Below are 19,474 nucleotides of genomic sequence, written 5' to 3'. Positions count from 1 at the left end.
CGATTGCTTCTTGGACAGTGCTGAATAATGCTGTCCAAGGCTACTTTGGGCCTACTGGTTAGTAGGCCCAAAGTAGCCCAGTGATGTTCAGTGCCTCCCATGTTCACCATCAAAATAAGTGTTTCAACATGATGTGTTGGACCAACTTTGTAGCTGGCTGACTTAAGTGTCTTGCTTTAATAACATAAAGATCAATCTCACCGACACCTGTTTTAACTTTTTTTTTCCTCCTGGGGAGGTGATGTAAGATTATTTTCAGTAGCAACTGAAATAAAAGCAGATTTTTTTTTTTAAAAATGGACCTGATTCTGTATCCTTCACCATTGGGTCTATGTTCAGACTGAAGATATTGTCTTGATTTCTACTTGTATTACATTGTTGTTTTGTTCTGTTGCAGTCACTCTTTCTAACATCACCCAGCTGGTGCTGAGTCACAACAAGTTAACAAGTAAGTAAACTTCAATGATTACTTCTTTTATGAAACACAATTTAAATGCTGCTGGGAAATTGTAAAATATCTACCCAAAGAATAGGCTCCGGCTATCTAAGTTGGTGTCGTATAGGACATAATCCCTATGGAGCGATTTGCTGGGGTGTCTTGTAGCTGATGTGGAGACCTGCAATAGTAGGTTTTTGTGGAGGAGCGAATATACCTGTTGCACTAAAAGGAGACACTAGAATTTTAAGGTAGGAGTTTTCTTTAAGTATTTCTAAGGATTAGCGGAGTACCTTATGTTGAAGGTACTTTACCTACACTTTTATGCTCTGCTTTTATTTTATCAGGAGTTGGGTAGAAATAGGGAGTTTAATGGAATCGCTGAATAAATTGCAAACCAATTCATTGCAATTTGAAATGTATACTTGCTTTGCCAATTTATCTTTACTGTGTTAAAGGTTTGTCCTAAAGAAGGCCAATTGTCTTAACTCCTGGGTATAATGTTATTGCAGAAGTGAACTCTATTCAACAATAAGGGTGAATCATGCAAAGTTAAAACAGGTAATGTCTTTTGAGATGGGACTGTTGAAATCATCTGAAGAAAGGGCAAGAGTTTGAAGAACAAATGTAGCCTGTAGATTGCTACCACTGTGTCTTCCATATTACTAGAGGATGATGCAAAAAAAAAACAGTTGGCCAGGTTGGACTTGAAGATTTGGCCCATGAAGTAATGTGCTTGAGTCAAAAATAAGCCAAGTCTTGTAGTGACTGAAAGTCCATGCAAACGCCATAGTTACAGGAATTTTTAAAACTTTGTTTTTTCTGTTCATAATTTGTCACATATCAAATGAATGATCAGTTTGATAGAAACTGAAGCACATGCATAAACTGTGTGGAGCTAATGTGTGATAATGTGTCTATTGAGCTCATGCTCTGTATGTAACTCTTAAACTTCTAATATGTATGAGTAAAACAACGTAGCAAGTGGCAGTGTTCTTAGTTTTTTTTTCAATAGGGTTTAAAGTGGATTTTGTCTGATAAGCATGGCTTTTCATTGGTTTGCTGATCTGACAAACTGGACTACTGAATGCATATTTCATGAGTTAAAATGCTCATACAACAACAACAACAAAAACGTGCACTTATATGGCGTCTTTAACGTAGTAAAACGTCCCAAGGCGCTGCACGGGAGTGATTTTTAAACAAAATTTGACACCGAGCCACATAAGCAGATATTAGGACAGATAATCAAAATTGTGGTCAAAGAAGTAGGTTTTAAGGAACTTCTTAAAGGAGGAGATAGAGACGGAGAGATTTAGGGAGGGAATTCCAGTGCATAGGGCCGAGGCAGCTGAAGGCACGGCTGCCAATGGTGGAGCAATTAAAATCCGATGCGCAAAAGGCCAGAATTGGAGGAGCGCAGACATCTCAGAAGGTTGTAGGGCTGGAGGAGGTTACAGAGATAGGGAGGGGCGAGGCCACGGAGGAATCTGTAAACAAGGATGAGAATTTTAAAATCGAGGTGTTCCGGGAGCCAATGTAGATCAGCAAGCATAGGGATGATTGGTGAACGGGACTCGGTGCGAGTTAGGATATGTGCCTTTTAATGTAGAAAAACACCATAATGTACATTGTTTTGGAAGCTCAACTCTGGGTGAAATAGGATGCCGAGATTGCAAACTGTTTGGTTCAGCCCGAGACGATGGCTGAGAAGGGGTTGGGTTCCATAGCAAGGATACAGAGTTTGTGGCAGGAGCTGAAGACCATGGCTTCAGTCTTCCCAGGGTTTAGCTGAAGGAGCTTGAGGCTTATCCAAGTCTGGATGTTGAACAGGCGGTCTGGCAACATCAAGGCTTGGAGGGGTCAAGATAGGCGGTGGAGCGGTAGAGTTGGGTGTTGTTGGTGTACGTGTGGAAGCTGACCCAATGTCTGCAGATGATGTCATCAAGGGCTACATGTAGATGAGGAAGAGAAGGGGACCAAGGCAATGGTTTGTGGGTGAGAAGAGAAGCCATTGCTGCAGATGATTTGGTTATTGTCGTATAGGTAAGAGTGGAATCAATGAGATGGACAGTGGAGGAGGATGGTGTGGCTGACCATATCAAAGGCTATACAGCAGTACAGTAATAAAATCCACTTTACTGCTCCAGCATTTTGTGCTATTTTCCTTGATGAAACAGTGCTTTTTCCAGGTTTCTACTAAGGGACTTTAATGTAGGATTGCAATTCTTCCTGCCCCCTTTTCTCCAAATTACAATCAGGATTGACTGATTGGGATTGGAAAACTGCAATTTTTTGCAATTGAAGATGGAAGTAATGTACCGTAAAATGTTGGCTAAAATTGTGTACTTTTTTAACCAACCTAGCTGTATCCAGGAAGTGATCGAATGACAGGTAGGGTAATGTTGGCATATTCCCACCATCTCCATATAGGGCAAGAATGATTTATCTTCTTTGTATATTCCAAACTACTCAGTCACTTTTAGCAAAGAGAGTTTTAAAAGTATACTCTTTCAAATAAAAGAAAGACTTGCATTTATATAGCACCTTTTACGACCTTAGGACATCCCAAAGTGCTTTATAGCCAATGAAACGCTTCTGACGTTTAGTCACTGTTACAGTGTAGGAAACACGGCAGCCAATTTGCATACAGCAAGGTCTCACAAATAGCAATGTGATAATGATGAGGGAACCTGTTCTTGGTGATGTTGATTTGAGGGATAAATATTGGTCAGGACAGCGGGGAGAACTCCCCTGTTCTTCCTCGAAATAGTGCCCTGGCATCTTTTATGTCCACCTGAGAGGGCAGACAGGGCCTCTGTTTAACGTCTCATCTGAAAGACGGCACCACCGACACTTCAGTGCAGTACTGAGGGAGTGCTACACTATTAACCTAGATTTTGTGCTCTCATCTCTTGAACCCACGACCTTTTGACTTGAGGCGAGAGTGCCACTAACTGAGCCACAGCTTGTTTTGTAAGAACATAAGAAATAGGAGCAGGAGTGGCCATTCGGCCCCTCGAGCCTGCTCCGCCATTCAACAAGATCATGGCTGATCTTCTACCTCAACGCCATTTTCCTGCACCATTCCCATATCCTTTGATGCCTTTTAATATCTAGAAATCTATCACTCTGTTTTGAATGTACTTGATGACTCAGCCTCCACAGCCCTCTGGGGTAGAGCATTTCAAAGATTCACCACCCTCTGAGTGAAGAAATTTCTCCGAAATGGCATACCCTTTATTCTGAAACTGTGACTCCTGGTTCTAGCCAGAGGAAACATCCTCCTTGCATCTACCCTGTCGAGCCCTGTAAGAATTTTGTATGTTTCAATTAGATCACCTCTCGTTCTTCTAAACTCTAGCAGGCCTAGTCTACTCAATCTCACCTCATACGACAATCCCGCCATCCCAGGAATCAGTCTGGTGAACCTTCGTTGCACTCCCTCTATGGTAAGTATATGCTTTTTTTAGGCAAGGAGACCAAAATTATGAACAAAACTCCAGGTGCAGTCTAGCCAAGGCCCACATAATTGCAGCAAGACATCTTTACTCCTGTACTCAAATCCTCTTGTAATAAAGGCCAACATACCATTTGCTTTCCTAATTGCTTGCTGCACCCGCATGTCTGCTTTCAGTGACTCATGTACAAGGACACCCAGGTCCCTTTGAACATCAACATTTCCCAATTTCTTACCATTAAAAAAATACTCTGCATTTCTGTTTTTCCTACCAAAGTGGATAACTTCACATTTTTCCACATTATATTCCATCTGCCATGTTCTTGCCCACTCGATTAGTCTGTCTATATCCCCTTGAAGCCTCTTTGCATCCTCCTCACAACTCAATTTCCCACCTAGTTTTGTGTCATCAGCCAATTTGGAAATACTACATTTGGTCCCCTCATCCAAACCATTGATATACATTGTGAATAGCTGGGGCCCAAGCACCGATCCCTGCGGTACCCCACTAGTCACAGTCTGCCAATCTGAAAAAGACCAGTTTATTCCTACTGTGTTTTTCTGTCTGTTAACCGGTTCTCAATCCATGCCAGTATATTGCCCCCAATTCCATGTGCTCTAACTTTGTTCGCCAACCTCCTGTGGGGGACCTTATCAAAGGCCTTCTGAAAATCCAAATAAACCACATCCACTGGTTCCTCCTTATCTATTCTAGTTACATCCTCGAAGAGCTCCAATAGGTTTGTCGAACACAATTTCTCTTTCATAAATCCATGTTGATTCTGATAAATTCTATTATTATTTTCTAAGTGTCCTGTTATCACATCCTTTATAATAGATTCTAGCATTTTCCCTACTACTGATATCAGGCTAACAGGTCTGTAGTTCCCTGTTTCCTCTCTCCCTCCTTCCTTAAATAGTGGGGTTACATTTGCTACCCTCCAATCTGCAGGAACCGTTCCAGAATCTATAGAATTTTGGAAGATGATAACCAATGCATCCAATATCTCTATAACCACCTCTTTCAAAACCCTGAGATGTAGATCATCAGGTCCTTGGGATTTACTGACTTTTAGTCCCATTAATGTCTCTAGTACTTTTTTTTTTACTAATATTAATTTCCTTCAGTTCCTCATTCTCACCAGACCCTTGGTTCTCTAGTATTTCTGGGAGGTGTTTTGTGTCCTCTTCTGTATTCCCTTGAGTGATCTAATCGGGATATTGAAAATGATAAAGGGATTCGATGGGATAGATGCAGAGAAACTATTTCCTCTGATGGAGGAATCCAGAACAAGGCAGCATAATCTTAAAAAGTCTTAGAATGGTCTCGTCCTAATTTTATCAAGGGATATGGAGAAGAGAAAAGGTAGGTAAAGGGAGTTGAGGTACAGATCAGCCATGATCTAAAAGATTGGCGGAACACACTCGAGGGGCTGAAAGATCTACTCCTGCTCCTATGTTGCTAGATAGAAGTGGGAGGCCTTTGCTGTGCTGTTCCCTCAAAAAAAAAAAGTTAATTTTTGTTTAGACAATGCTTTATGACTATTGTTTGATCATTTGGACAAGTGCTGTTATGAAGTGGATTGGTGTTTGTATATTAGGTTTTATTTACTAGTTCAAGTTACAAATTTGAGAGAACTAAGTTCTAATTCTGTACAAATGACTAATGGAGTTTAGACCAGCTAGTCATGTTTTTTAAACTAAAGGATGTGCTTTCTGTGTAAACCTCCCATTATCAATGTTATTGATTATTCCTTCCTTCATTGCAGACCAGTGCACTGTAATCCTTTAGATGTGATGCCCCCTGCTGTTGAATAACCTGTCAGCACTCAATGTGCAGGCTTAGACTTGAAACTCACCATATGGGTGAGATAACTGAGAGATTGGTACCTGTTGAGCCAAACCCTAGCAAGAATCAGCACCTTGAGAATGAGGAGGAAGTTTCTCCCACTTCTTGCATTCTCTTTTTTTTCCACCCAACAAAAAAAAGCACTAACCTACCTGAGCAGGGGTGTGATTGGATCAAATGTAAAAGGACTATGCAATCTTGGTAGGGTTGCTTTTTGACCAAATATTAAGTAACAACCAGACGGTGGTGGAGCAGGGCAGTCAAACCTTGCAACAGTGATCACAATATGGGGATAATTTTTAGATTAATGATGGAAGAGAGACTATAGAGTCATAGAGTTATACAGCACGGATAGAGGCCCTTCGGCCCATCTTGTCCGCGCCGGCCATCAAGCCCTGTCTAATCTAATCCCATATTCCAGCATTTGGTCCGTAGCCTTGTATGCTATGGCATTTCAAGTGCTCATCCAAATGCTTCTTGAATGTTGTGAGGGTTCCTGCTTCCACAACCCTTTCAGGCAGTGAGTTTCAGACTCCAACCACCCTCTGGGTGAAAAAGTTCTTTCTCAAATCCCCTCTAAACCTCCCGCCTTTTACCTTGAATCTATGCCCCCTCGTTATAGAACCCTCAACGAAGGGAAAAAGCTCCCCAGCATCCATCCTATCTGTGCCCCTCATAATTTTGTACACCTCAATCATGTCCCCCCTCAGCCTCCTCTGCTCCAAGGAAAACAAACCCAATCTTCCCAGTCTCTCTTCATAGCTGAAGCGCTCCAGCCCTGGTAACATCCTGGTGAATCTCCTCTGCACCCTCTCCAAAGCGATCACATCCTTCCTGTAGTGTGGCGACCAGAACTGCACACAGTACTCCAGCTGTGGCCTAACCAGTGTTCTATACAGCTCCATCATAACCTCCTTGCTCTTATATTCTATGCCTCGGCTAATAAAGGCAAGTATCCCATATGCCTTCTTTACCACCTTATCTACCTGTTCCGCCGCCTTCAGGGATCTGTGAACTTGCACACCAAGATCCCTCTGTCTTGCCTGGGGTCCTCCCATTCATTGTGTATTCCCTTGCCTTGTTAGTCCCTCCAAAGTGCATCACCTCGCACTTTTCCGGGTTAAATTCCATTTGCCACTGTTCCGCCCATCTGACCAACCCATCTATATCGTCCTGCAGACTGAGGCTATCCTCCTCGCTATTTACCACCCTACCAATTTTTGTATCATCAGCGAACTTACTGATCATACCTTTTACATTCATATCCAAGTCGTTAATGTAGACCACAAACAGCAAGGGACCCAGCACCGTTCCCTGTGTTAACCCACTGGCCACAGGCTTCCAGTCACAAAAACAACCTTCGACCATCACCCTCTGCCTTCTGCCACTAAGCCAGTTTTGTATCCAAAGTGCCAAGGCACCCTGGATTCCATGGGCTCGTACCTTCTTGACCAGTCTCCTGTGGGGGACTTTATCGAAGGCCTTACTGAAATCCATGTATACCACATCCACTGCGTTACCCTCATCCACACGCCTAGTCACCCCCTCAAAAAATTCAATCAAATTAGTCAGACATGATCTTCCTTTGACAAAGCCATGTTGACTATCCCTGATTAATCCTTGCTTCTCCAAGTGGAGACTAATTTTGTCCTTCAGAATTTTTTCCAATAATTTTCCAACCACTGATGTTAGGCTCACTGGCCTGTAGTTCCCCGGTTTTTCCCTACTCCCCTTCTTGAATAATGGTACTACATTAGCGGTTCTCCAGTCCTCTGGCACATCCCCTGTGGCCAGAGAGGTTCTGAATATATGTGTCAGAGCCCCCGCAATCTCCTCCTTTGCCTCACACAGTAGCCTGGGATACATTTCGTCCGGGCCTGGGGATTTATCCATTTGTAGGCCTGCTAAAACCGCCAATACCTCCTCCCGCTCGATGTTAATATGTTCGAGTATATCACAGTCCCCCTGCCGTATTTCTATGTCTACATCATCCTTCTCCATAGTGAAAACAGATGCAAAAAATTCATTTAGAACCCCTCCTACATCTGCCGGCTCCACACACACATTGCCATTTTTGTCCCGAATGGGCCCTATTTTTTCCCTAGTCATCCTCTTACCCTTAATATACTTATAAAACATCTTAGGACTTTCCTTTATTTTGCTCGCCAGTGTTATTTCATGGCCCCTCCTTGATCTCCTAATTTCTTTTTTAAGTATCCCCCTGCACTTTTTGTACTCCTCTAGGGCTTCCTCCGTCTTTAGCCTTTTGTATCTGCCAAAAGCCCTCCTTTTTTTCCTAATCCATTCTCGTATATCCCCTGACATCCAAGGTTCCCTGGAGTTCTTGGAACCACCCTTGACCTTTACGGGAACATGTTGCCATTGTATGGTCTCAATCTCCCTTCTGAAAGACTCCCATTGCTCCGATGCGGATTTTCCTACAAGCAGCTGATCCCAGTCCATTTTGGCCAGATCCTGCCTTATCCTATTAAAATCGGCCTTCCCCCAATTTAGAACCTTTATTTCCGGCCCCTCCCTGTCCTTTTCCATGACCACCTTAAATCTCACCGAATTATGGTCACTGTCACCAAATTGCTCACCTACTAGCACTTCTTCCACTTGGCCGGCCACATTCCCTAGAATTAGGTCCAGTACCGCCCCCTCTCTTGTAGGACTTTCTACATGCTGACTCAAAAAGCTCTCCTGGATGCACGTTAAGAATTTTGTACCCTCTAAGCCTTTTACACTCTGATTATCCCAGTTAATATTGGGGAAGTTGAAATCCCCCACTATTATTACCCTATTATTTGCACAATTTTCTGAGATTTGCCTACATACCTGTTCCTCTATCTCCCCCTGACTGTTTGGGGGCCTATAGTACACTCCCATCAAAGTGCTTGCCCCCTTTTTGTTTTTAAGCTCCACCCATATGGCCTCATTAGAGGAACCTGCTAATATATCATCCCTCCTTATGGCAGTAATTGATTCTTTAATTAATATTGCGACCCCCCCCACCTCCTCTTATACCTCCCCCTCTGTCTCGCCTGAAGATTCTGTACCCCGGAATATTGAGCTGCCAGTCTTGCCCCTCCCTCAACCATGTCTCTGTGACAGCAACAATATCATACTCCCATGTGTTTATCAACACCTTCAGTTCATCCACCTTATTCGCAAGACTCCTTGCATTAAAATAGATGCCATCCAGCCTTGCCCTCACATATTTGCCCTGTCTTCCAAGCTGACTTGTTTTTTTCTCTATATTTGGCTGCACATCACCCCCTATTGTAGCTCCACTCTGTATCCCATCCCCCTGCCAAGTTAGTTTAAACCCCCCCCCCCCCCCCCCCCCCAACAGTGCTAGCAAACCTCCCCGCAAGGATATTTGTCCCGCTCTGGTTCAGGTGCAACCCGTCCGACTTGTACAAGTCCCACCTTCCCCAGAAGCAGGCCCAGTGATCCAGGAAACTGAAACCCTCCCTCCTGCACCAACTCTTTAGCCACGCATTCATCTGTTCTATCCTCCTATTTCTATACTCACTATCCCGTGGCACTGGGAGTAATCCAGAGATTACAACCTTTGAGGTCCTGCTCTTTAATCTGCTACCTAGCTCCCTAAATTCTTGATGCAGGACCTCATCTCCCTTCCTACCTATGTCGTTGGTCCCAATGTGGACCACGACCTCTGCCTGCTCACCCTCCCCCTTGAGAATGCCCTGTAGCCGCTCAGTGACATCCATGACCCTGGCACCAGGGAGGCAACAAACCATCCTGGAGCCACGTTTACGGCCACAGAAATGCCTGTCTGTTCCCCTTACGATAGAATCCCCTACCACTATAGCTCTTCCACTCTTTTTTTCTCCCAGCCTGTGCAGCAGAGCTACCCCTGGTGCCAGGAAGTTGGCTGCTGCTGCCTTCCCCTGATAAGTCATCCCCCCTCAACAATATCCAAAGCGGTATATTTGTTTGAGAGGGGGACGGCCACAGGGGACCCCTGCACTGTCTGCCTGCTCCTCTTACTCTGCCTGGTGGTCACCCAATTACTTCCTGTCTGTACAACCTTTACCTGCGGTGTGACCATCTCACTAAATGTGCTATCCACGACGTTCTCAGCATCGCGAATGCTCCATAATGAATCCATCCGCAGCTCCAGTGCCGCAATGCGGTTTGTCAGCAGCTGCAGCTGGATACATTTCCCGCACACATGGTCGTCAGGGACACCGGAAGGGTCCCTGATTTCCCACATAGAGCAGGAAGAGCATAACACGGGGCTGGGCTGTCCTGACATGACTTACCCTTTAACTAATTAATTCAAATTTAATGAATCCCACCAATTTCACTTCAATTAAAAGGTATACTCAAGGGCCCTTGCTGAACAGCAGTCCCCCACTACACAACAGAGACCCGAGAATCCACAAACTCTAACCTTAGACAAATTCAGCAGGAAAATACTCACCAGCCAATCACTTGCCTCTTCCTTGGTGACGTCCCACTTGGATTACTTTTTGCTTCTTATTTATCTTGGGTCCAGGAGTTAAGTCCCTGAAAACAAAATATAAAATTGAACCTACCCTTTAAATTCCCTCTACCCCCCAAAAGGTTAGAGGAGGTGGGAGGGTGGGAGTCACTACTAGTGTAGTGTCTCGGGTTTAGCAACCGCTCCACCTATATATGGGCACCAATGAATTGGCCCCGCCCCCTGCCTTTGAAAAAGCCCGCGAAGCTCCTTCCCCGCTGGGGAAAAAGACTCACGTAGGTGAGTTTAATTACTCACCTCAGGCCTCCGCTTCTCCCTTTATCGACTCACCACCGCTCCAACCAGGTCCGCTCCTCCTTTCCCGCTGCCGACCGCTCTGGGAGAGAGAAAGAAAGGCTCCTCCTCCGCCGCTGTCGACGCTGGTCTGAGGCCTACCTGAGCCTCGGGGCTCCCTTTATCGACTCGCCGCCACTCCAACCAGGTCCGCTCCTCCTTCCCCGCTGCCGACCGAACATCCCCGAACATCCAACTCTGTGGGAGAGAGAAAGAAAGGCTCCTCTTCCGCCACTGTCGACGCTGGTCTGAGGCCTACCTGAGCCTCGGGGCTCCCTTTATCGACTCGCCGCCACTCCAACCAGGTCCGCTCCTCCTTCCCCGCTGCCGACCGAACATCCCCGAACATCCAACTCTGTGGGAGAGAGAAAGAAAGGCTCCTCTTCCGCCACTGTCGACGCTGGTCTCTAATTAGTAATTCAACTTCAGAAAGGAAGATTTTGATGGGTACTGGACAGCACAATTAGAGGGGGGGAAATAGATCTTGTTTAGAAATCTTATACACTGAATACAGAACAGTTAAATGCCACTGGGGAATATGAGGAACAGGGAAAAGACCAATCTGGGCAACGATGGAAGCGACATGGTGAATGAGGGGGCGACAAAAGATGGAGAGTCAAGAAACTGGTGGGAGCTAAAGTAGAAAATGAAGTTATGATAGAAAGATAGAAAATAGGAGCAAGGGTAGGCCATTGGGCCCTTCGGGCCTGCTCCACCATTCAAAATGATCATGGCCGATCGTCTAACTCAGTACCAGTACAGCCACAACACTGGCGTCTAGCTGACAATGTGGAAAATTGCCCAGGTATGTTCTGTCCACAAAAAGCAGGACAAATCCAATCCGGCCAATTACCGCCCCATCAGCCTACTCTCAATCATCAGCAAAGTGATGGAAGGTGTCATTGACAGTGCTATCAAGCGGCACTAACTCACCAATAACCTGCTTACCGTTGCTCGGTTTGGGTTCCGCCAGGACCACTCGGCTCCAGACCTCATTACAGCCTTGGTCCAAACATGGACAAAAGAGCTGAATTCCAGAGGTGAGAGTGACTGCCCTTGACATCAAGGCAGCATTTGACCGAGTGTGGCACCAAGGAGCCCGAGTAAAATTGAAACCAATGGGAATCGGGGAAAACTCTCCAGTGGCTGGCGTCACACCTAGCACAAAGGAAGATGGTAGTGGTTGTTGCAGGCCAATCATCTCAGCCCCAGGGCATTGCTGCAGGAGTTCCTCAGGGCAGTGTCCTAGGCCCAACCATCTTCAGCTGCTTCATCAATGACCTTCCCTCCATCATAAGGTCAGAAATGGGGATGTTCACTGATGATTGCACAGTGTTCAGTTCCATTCGCAACCCCTCAAATAATGAAGCAGTCCGAGCTCACATGCAGCAAGACCTGGACAACATCCAGGCTTGGGCTGATAAGTGGCAAGTAACATTCGTGTCAGACAAGTGCCAGGCAATGACCATCTCCAACAAGAGAGAATCTAACCACCTCCCCTTGACATTCAACAGCATTACCATCGCCGAATCCCTCACCATCAACATCCTGGGGGTCACCATTGACCAGAAACTTAACTGGACCAGCCATATAAATATTGTGGCTATGAAAGCAGGTCAGAGGCTGGGTATTCTCCGGCGAGTGACTCACCTCCTGACTCCCCAAAGCCTTTCCACCATCTACAAGGCACAAGTCAGGAGTGTGATGGAATACTCTCCACTTGCCTGGATGAGTGCAGCTCCAACAACACTCAAGAAGCTCGACACCATCCAGGACAAAGCAGCCCGCTTGATTGGCACCCCTTCCACCATCCTAAACATTCACTCCCTTCACCACCGGCGCACTGTGGCTGCAGTGTGTACCATCCACAGGATGCACTGCAGCAACTCGCCAAGGCTTCTTCGACAGCACCTCCCAAACCCGCGACCTCTACCACCTAGAAGGACAAGAGCAGCAGGCACATGGGAACAACACCACCTGCACATTCCCCTCCAAGTCACACACCATCCCGACTTGGAAATATATCGCCGTTCCTTCATCGTTGCTGGGTCAAAATCCTGGAACTCCCTTCCTACCAGCACTGTGGGAGAACCTTCACCACACGGACTGCAGCGGTTCAAGAAGGCGGCTCACCACCACCTTCTCTCATGCAATTAGGGATGGGCAATAAATGCCGGCCTTGCCAGCGACGCCCACATCCCATGAACGAATTTTTAAAAAGCCCTGTTCCTGCTTTTTCTCCATATCCCTTGACCCCTTTAGCATTGAGAAATATATATATCTCCTTCTTGAATACATCTAATGACTTGGCCTCCACTGCCTTCTGTGGTAGAGAATTCCACAGGTTCACCACCCTCTGAGTGAAGAAATTTCTCCTCATCTCTGTTCTAAATGGCATACCCCGTATCCTGAGACTGTGACCCCTGGTTCTGGACTCCCCAGCCATCGGGAACATCCTCCCTGCATCTAGTCTGTCTAGTCCTGTTAGAATTTTATATGTTTCGATGAGATCATCTCTCATTCTTCTAAACTCTAGTGAATATAGGCCCAGTCAACCCAATCTCTCCTCGTACGTCAGTCCTGCCATCCCTGGAATCAGTCTGGTAAAACTTTGTTGCACTCCCTCAGATAAGGAGACCAAAACTGCACACAATACTCCAGATGTGGTCTCACCAAGGCCTTGTATAGTTGCAGTAAGACATCTCTGCTCCTGTACTCAAATCCTCTTGCAATGAAGGCCAACATACCATTCACCTTCTTAACTGCTTTCTGCACCTGAATGCTCGCTTTCAGCGACTGGTGTACAAGGACACCCAGGTCTCGTTGCACCTCCCTTTTTCCCAATCCATCACCATTCAGATAATCTGCCTTTCTGTTTTTACAGCCAAAGTGGATAACCTCACATTTATCCACGTTGTATTGCATCTGCCATGTTCTTGCCACTCACTCAACTTGTCCAAATCACATTGGAGCCTCTTTGCATCCTCCTCACAGCTCACATTCCACCCCAGCTTTGTGTCGTCTGCAAACTTGGAAATGTTACATTTAGTTCCCTCATCCAAATCATTGATATATATTGTGAATAGCTGGGGCCCAAGCACTGATCCCTGCGGTACCCCACTAGTCACTGCGTGCCACTGGAAAAAGACCCGTTTATTCCTACTCTCTGTTTCCTGTCTGTCAACCAATTCTCAATCCATGCCAGTATATTCCCCCCAATCCCATGTGCTTTAATTTTGCCCTCTAACCTCTTGTGTGGGACCTTTTATCAAAAGCCTTCTGAAAATCCAAGTACACTACATCCACTGGTTCTCCCCTATCTATTCTACTAGTTACATCCTCAAAAAAACTCCAGTAGATTTGTTAAGCATGATTTCCCTTTCATAAACCCATGCTGACTTTGTCCAATCCCATTAATGCCTTCCAAGTGTTCTGTTATCACATTTTTATAATAGACTCTAGCATTTTCCCCACTACTGATGTCAGGCTAAGTGGTCTGTAATTCCCTGTTTTTTTTTCTCTTCCCTCCTTTCTTAAATAGTGGGGTTACATTTGCCACCCTCCAATCTGTAGGAACTGTTCCAGAGTCTATAGAATTTTGGAAGATGATCACCAATGCATCAACTATTTCCAGGGCCACTTCCTTTTAGTACTCTGGGATATAGATTATCAGGCCCTGGGGATTTGTCAGCCTTTAGCCCCATTAATTTCCCTAGCACTTTTTTTACTAATACTGGTTTCCTTCAGTTCCTCCCTCTCACTAGACCCTTGGCTCCCTAACATTTCCGGGAGGTTATTTGTGTCCTCCTTTGTGAAGACAGAACCGAAGTATATGTTTAATTGTTCTGCCATTTCTTTGTTCCCCATTATAATTTTCCCCCATCTCTGACTGTAAGGGACCTACATTTGTCTTCACTAATCTTTTTCTCTTGACATATTTATAGAAGCTTTTACAGTCAGTTTTTATGTTCCCTGCTAGTTTACTCTCCTACTCTTAATCAGTACTCTTCCCCTCTTGATCAATCTCTTTGTCCTCCTTTGCTGAATTCTGAACTGCTCCCAATCCTCAGGCTTGCTGCTTTTTCTGGCAATTTTATATGCCTCCTCTTTGAATCTAATACTATCCCTAATTTCTTTTGTAAGCTATGGTTGAGCCACCTTTCCTGTTTTATTTTTACGCCAGACAGGAATGAATAATTGTTGTAATTCCTGCACATGCTCTTTAAATATCAGCCATTGCCTATCCACCTCATCCCTTTTAGTAAAGTTCCTCAATCTATCATAGCCAACTCGCACCTCATACTTTCGTAATTTCCTTTATTTAGATTCAGGACCCTAGTTTCGGATTCAACGACTTCACTCTCCACGTTAATGCGGAATTCTATCATGTTATGGTTACTCTTCCCTAAGGGACCCCGCACAACAAGATTGTTAATTAATCCTTTCTCATTGCACAATACCCAGTCTAGGATCGCCTCTTCTCTAGTTGGTTCCTCAACATATTGGTCTAGAAAACCATCATGTACACACTCCAGGAATTCCTCCCCCACAGTATTATATGATGGGGAGTATTAAAATAAATGACAAGTAAGCCTATAAATATTTTCATAGCATGTGGATGAAAAAAGAAACTGGAGTCATTGAAAGATTCCAAGGGTGATCTGACACCAAATGACAGTAAATACGTTAGTAATGTGTCCATGGAGGAGACCATGGGCAGTAACCCCAGCACAAAAGTTGAATTCTTGGAGGTGGATGGGAGGGGGGTGGGAAGGAAGGAAGGAGGAAAAGAAATGGAGGAAGTACTAAAAGACATTTTATGTAAGGACACTGAATGGCTGAGGAAGTTACAGGAAGATGGACTTCATACAAGGTAACCAGCAGATTTAAGGTAATTGGCAAAAGAATCAGAAGCGAGAAGAGGAGAATTTTTTTTTATGCAGCAAGTTATTATCTGGAATGCACAGCCTGAAAGGGTGGTGGAAGCAGATTCAATAATAACTTTCAAAAGGGAATTGGATAAATACTAGAAGCGGGTGGGGGGGTGGAATTTGCAGGGCTATGGGAAAAGGGCAGGGACTGGACTAATTGGATAGCTTTCAAAGAGCCAAAGGATGGGCTGAATGGCCTCCTCCTGTGCTGCATCACTCTGATTCTCTGAAGCCTACTCAGAGGTTATTTAAATTTGTTTTGTCCTAGTTTCATCAATAGTGACATTTTAAACTGGAGTAGTGCCTGATGATTGTAAAAGTTAACATAATGCCAATCGTTAAAAGGGGTATAGGGGTGACCCAGGATTGTGCCAGTGAGTCTAAAGTCTGATGTGGATAAAATATTAGAAATCATCCTAAAAGAGGGGATAATTAAATGTGCAGATTGGTTTGGCATGGAATTACGGGAGCTAGGTCCTGCCTAACAAATTTACTAGGTTCTTTAATGAAATGACGGATCTGCTGATAATGGAAATCCTGTGACATTTCAGCAAGGTTTTTGATGCGGTACCACACAAGCAATGAGTGCACAAGGTAGGAAGGCATTGAATAGGAGGCAAGATTCTGAGATGGATTGAAAATTGGTTAAACCAGAAAAAGCAAAGAAATAAAAACAGAAAATGCTGGAAAACACTCAGTGGGTCAAGCAGCATCTGTGGAGAGAGAGGAACAGAGTTAAAAAGCCATCGACCTGAAATGTTATCAGAGAAATCAAAAGATGGTTGCAAACGGAGCTGTGTTTACATGGCAAGGAGTCACCAGTAGGGTGCCATAGAATCATGGCTGGGATCATTACTGTTTATGGTTTATATGAATAATTTGGAACCAAGGACAGAAACAAAACTGTCAAGTTTTTGGGGATGTGGCTCCAAACAATAGCTAAAAAGCAAACCAAATATAAACGGTTCTGGATAAATTGGGAAGGTGGGCTGAAGTGTGGCAAATGGCATTTAATGTGGGCAAATGCAAGGTAATGAGAGTAGGAAAAGGAAATAAACAGAAGGGATATTAACTAAATGGCTCTAGGCTACAGGACATGACGAGAGAGGGATCCTGGGGTACTGTTGAATACCTAACTGAAACTGACAGCACAGTGTATGGCAGCAGTAAGGAAAAGTATATTAGGATGTATAACCAGAGGGACAGAGCACAAATCCCAGGAGATGATTGTGTCTCTGTACAAGTTACTGTATTGATCTGGCCACACCTGGAGCTTTGTGCACAGTTCTAGATATCCAAGCATTTGAGGCAGTGCAGAAAAGGGCCACCAAACTATTACCCAGCTTAAGGCATTTGAGCTATGAGGAGAATTTGAAGAGCCTGTGGTTATTTATTCTGGAGAAGAGAACCCTTGACATCAAGGCAGCATTTGACCGAGTGTGGCACCAAGGAGCCCTAGTAAAATTGAAGTCAATGGGAATCAGGGGGAAAACTCTGCAGTGGCTGGAGTCATACCTAGCACAAAGGAAGATGGTAGTGATTGGCCTCCAACAATCATCTCAGCCCCAGGGCATTGCTGCAGGAGTTCCTCAGGGCAGTGTCCTAGGCCCAACCATCTTCAGCTGCTTCATCAATGACCTTCCCTCCATCATAAGGTCAGAAATGGGGATATTCGCTGATGATTGCACAGTGTTCAGTTCCATTCGCAACCCCTCGAATAATGAAGCAGTTCAAGCCCACATGCAGCAAGACCTGGACAACATCTAGGCTTGGGCTGATAAGTGGCAAGTAACATTTGCGCCAGACAAGTGCCAGGCAATGACCATCTCCAACAAGAAAGTCAAACCACCTCCCCTTGACATTCAACGGCATTACCTTTGCCAAATCCCCCACCATCAACATCCTGGGGGGGTCACCATTGACCAGAAACTTAACTGGACCAGCCATATAAATACTGTGGCTACAAAAGCAGGTCAGAGGCTGGGTATTCTGCGGCGAGTGACTCACCTCCTGACTTCCCCCAAAGTCTTTCCACCATCTACAAGGCACAAGTCAGAAGTGTGATGGAATACTCTCCACTTGCCTGGATGAGTGCAGCTCCAACAAGACTCAAGAAGCTCGACACCGTCCAGGACAAAGCAGCCCGCTTGGTTGGCACCCCATCCACCATCCTAAACATTCACTCCCTTCACCACCGGCACACAGTGTGTACCATCCACAGGATGCACTGCAGCAACTTGCCAAGGCTTCTTCGACAGCACATCCCAAACCCAAGACCTCTACCACCTAGAAGGACAAGAGCAGCAGGTACATGGAAACACCACCACCTTCACGTTCCCCTCCAAGTCACACACCATCCCGACTTGGAAATATATTGCCGTTCCTTCATTGTTGCTGGGTCAAAATCCTGGAACTCCCTTCCTAACAGCACTGTGGGAGAACCTTCACCACACGGACTGCAGCGGTTCAAGAAGGCGGCTCACCACCACCTTCTCGCAGGCAATTAGGGATGGGCAATAGATGCCGGCCTCGCCAGTGATGCCCACATCCCATGAAGAAATGAAAAAAAGATATTATTCAAGATTTTCTAGGTAAATTGAACCCTGTAAATTTATTCCAGTTCGCTGCAGACCCTACAGCCAAAGGACACTGGCATAGAAGAGGAACAGGGCAGAGACAGTTTACACTTAGAATGTATCGAATCGACTACCTGTGGAGACAAAGTATGGGAAAACATGGGAGAATTGGATATTGGAGGGAGCGGGCGATGATGTTTTTTCTTGGATCAGTGAGATGGACTGCGGAAACTCTTCCAGTTATGTACTTCCCTATGTTCCAATAATTCCTATGCTCTGTGTATGTAATGGTCATCTTAGATTTATTTTAGCATTAAAGAAATCTCCTAGGTTTGGGGAGAAGGAGGGACAGACAATTCATTACAACCAGTTTTGTTGGATAAAATTTTACAAAGGTTTCCTGATTTCTTCAGTTGAAATATATTGTGAATTGGGATAAGTTTGCTGTACATGTTTAATTAGCTGCTACAGAGTATTTCTGGCATTGTGTTTTGTGTGTGAAAACTTGTTTCTTGCTATCTCTTTTTCAAATTGACATATGCAAGCCTTTTTAAAAAAAAATGTCCACAAAATAAAATGTTACATTACAATGATGGTCTTTCAGTAAATCTGTCCTGCTTTTCAGGCACTACAATTTATAGTCTAAAGCTACTTTTTCCCCATTAACAATTTTTTTTAAAAAAAGACTTAAATTTAGTACTTGACATTTCCTGGGCAAAGTCGTACTCTCCACTACGATTGGAGCAATGCTGCTGAAGTTTTTTTTCTTGTATCTTTTTATATTCTGACAGTCTCACTTTTTTAACAAAAATATGACTATTGCATTGTTTGCTTACCTGTTTTGATTATTATTGAACACTAGAGGTCTTTTCTCAATTCAGTTTTTTATATCTGTGGTAGTGACTATTATCGTTCAGTTAGGTTTCTCTTCCTGCAAAGGTACATATTAATAATTAAAAACAATAGTTTGAATATTTGTGTGTGTTTCTCCAGTGCAACTATATACCAGAGGAGCTGTGGCTTTTCTTTTGAAGGAGGGGCAGTGGAGTGACCATGAAATGAGTCCCATTAAAATTCATTAGGGTTCCATTGGGGTTTCTAATGTGGGGAGGGGTGAGAGCAAGATGGAGATACACTTGGTTAATATCTAATTTTAGTCTGATTTACTAAAAGTCCCCATCCTCACCTGTTGGGTGATGAATCACATCCAGTATAGATGGAATTTGTCTCCTTTTGGCCCTGAAGCTCCTACAGCATTAAACTAAAATGTTTAATGTGTGTGATTCATCATGGTGGGCCTTACCCTTCACATCATGGTGACCCTTTCCTTTCACATGGTGCCAAATACATTGTAGTTTTTAGACTGTTACAGAAATTGTTCAATTCTAAAATGTTTTAGTTTAGTGTTTTTTAAT

General features: G+C 44.4%; 1 protein-coding gene across 2 annotated transcripts in view; it reads left to right on the top strand.

The window, feature by feature from the left end:
* The window catches only part of rsu1 (Ras suppressor protein 1), a 133,733-nt gene that overhangs the window by 9,446 nt on the left and 104,813 nt on the right, over positions 1–19,474 (top strand). For both annotated transcript variants that reach the window (XM_067998949.1, XM_067998958.1), the window contains exon 3: positions 398–448. In XM_067998949.1, the coding sequence (XP_067855050.1) occupies positions 398–448 (51 nt within the window). The remainder of the gene's footprint in view (positions 1–397; positions 449–19,474) is intronic.

This window comes from Heptranchias perlo, chromosome 2 (assembly GCF_035084215.1).
Source record: "Heptranchias perlo isolate sHepPer1 chromosome 2, sHepPer1.hap1, whole genome shotgun sequence".
NCBI lineage: Eukaryota > Metazoa > Chordata > Chondrichthyes > Hexanchiformes > Hexanchidae > Heptranchias > Heptranchias perlo.
The sequence above is the reverse complement of the archived record's forward strand: the minus strand, read 5'-3'. Positions and strand labels throughout refer to the sequence as shown.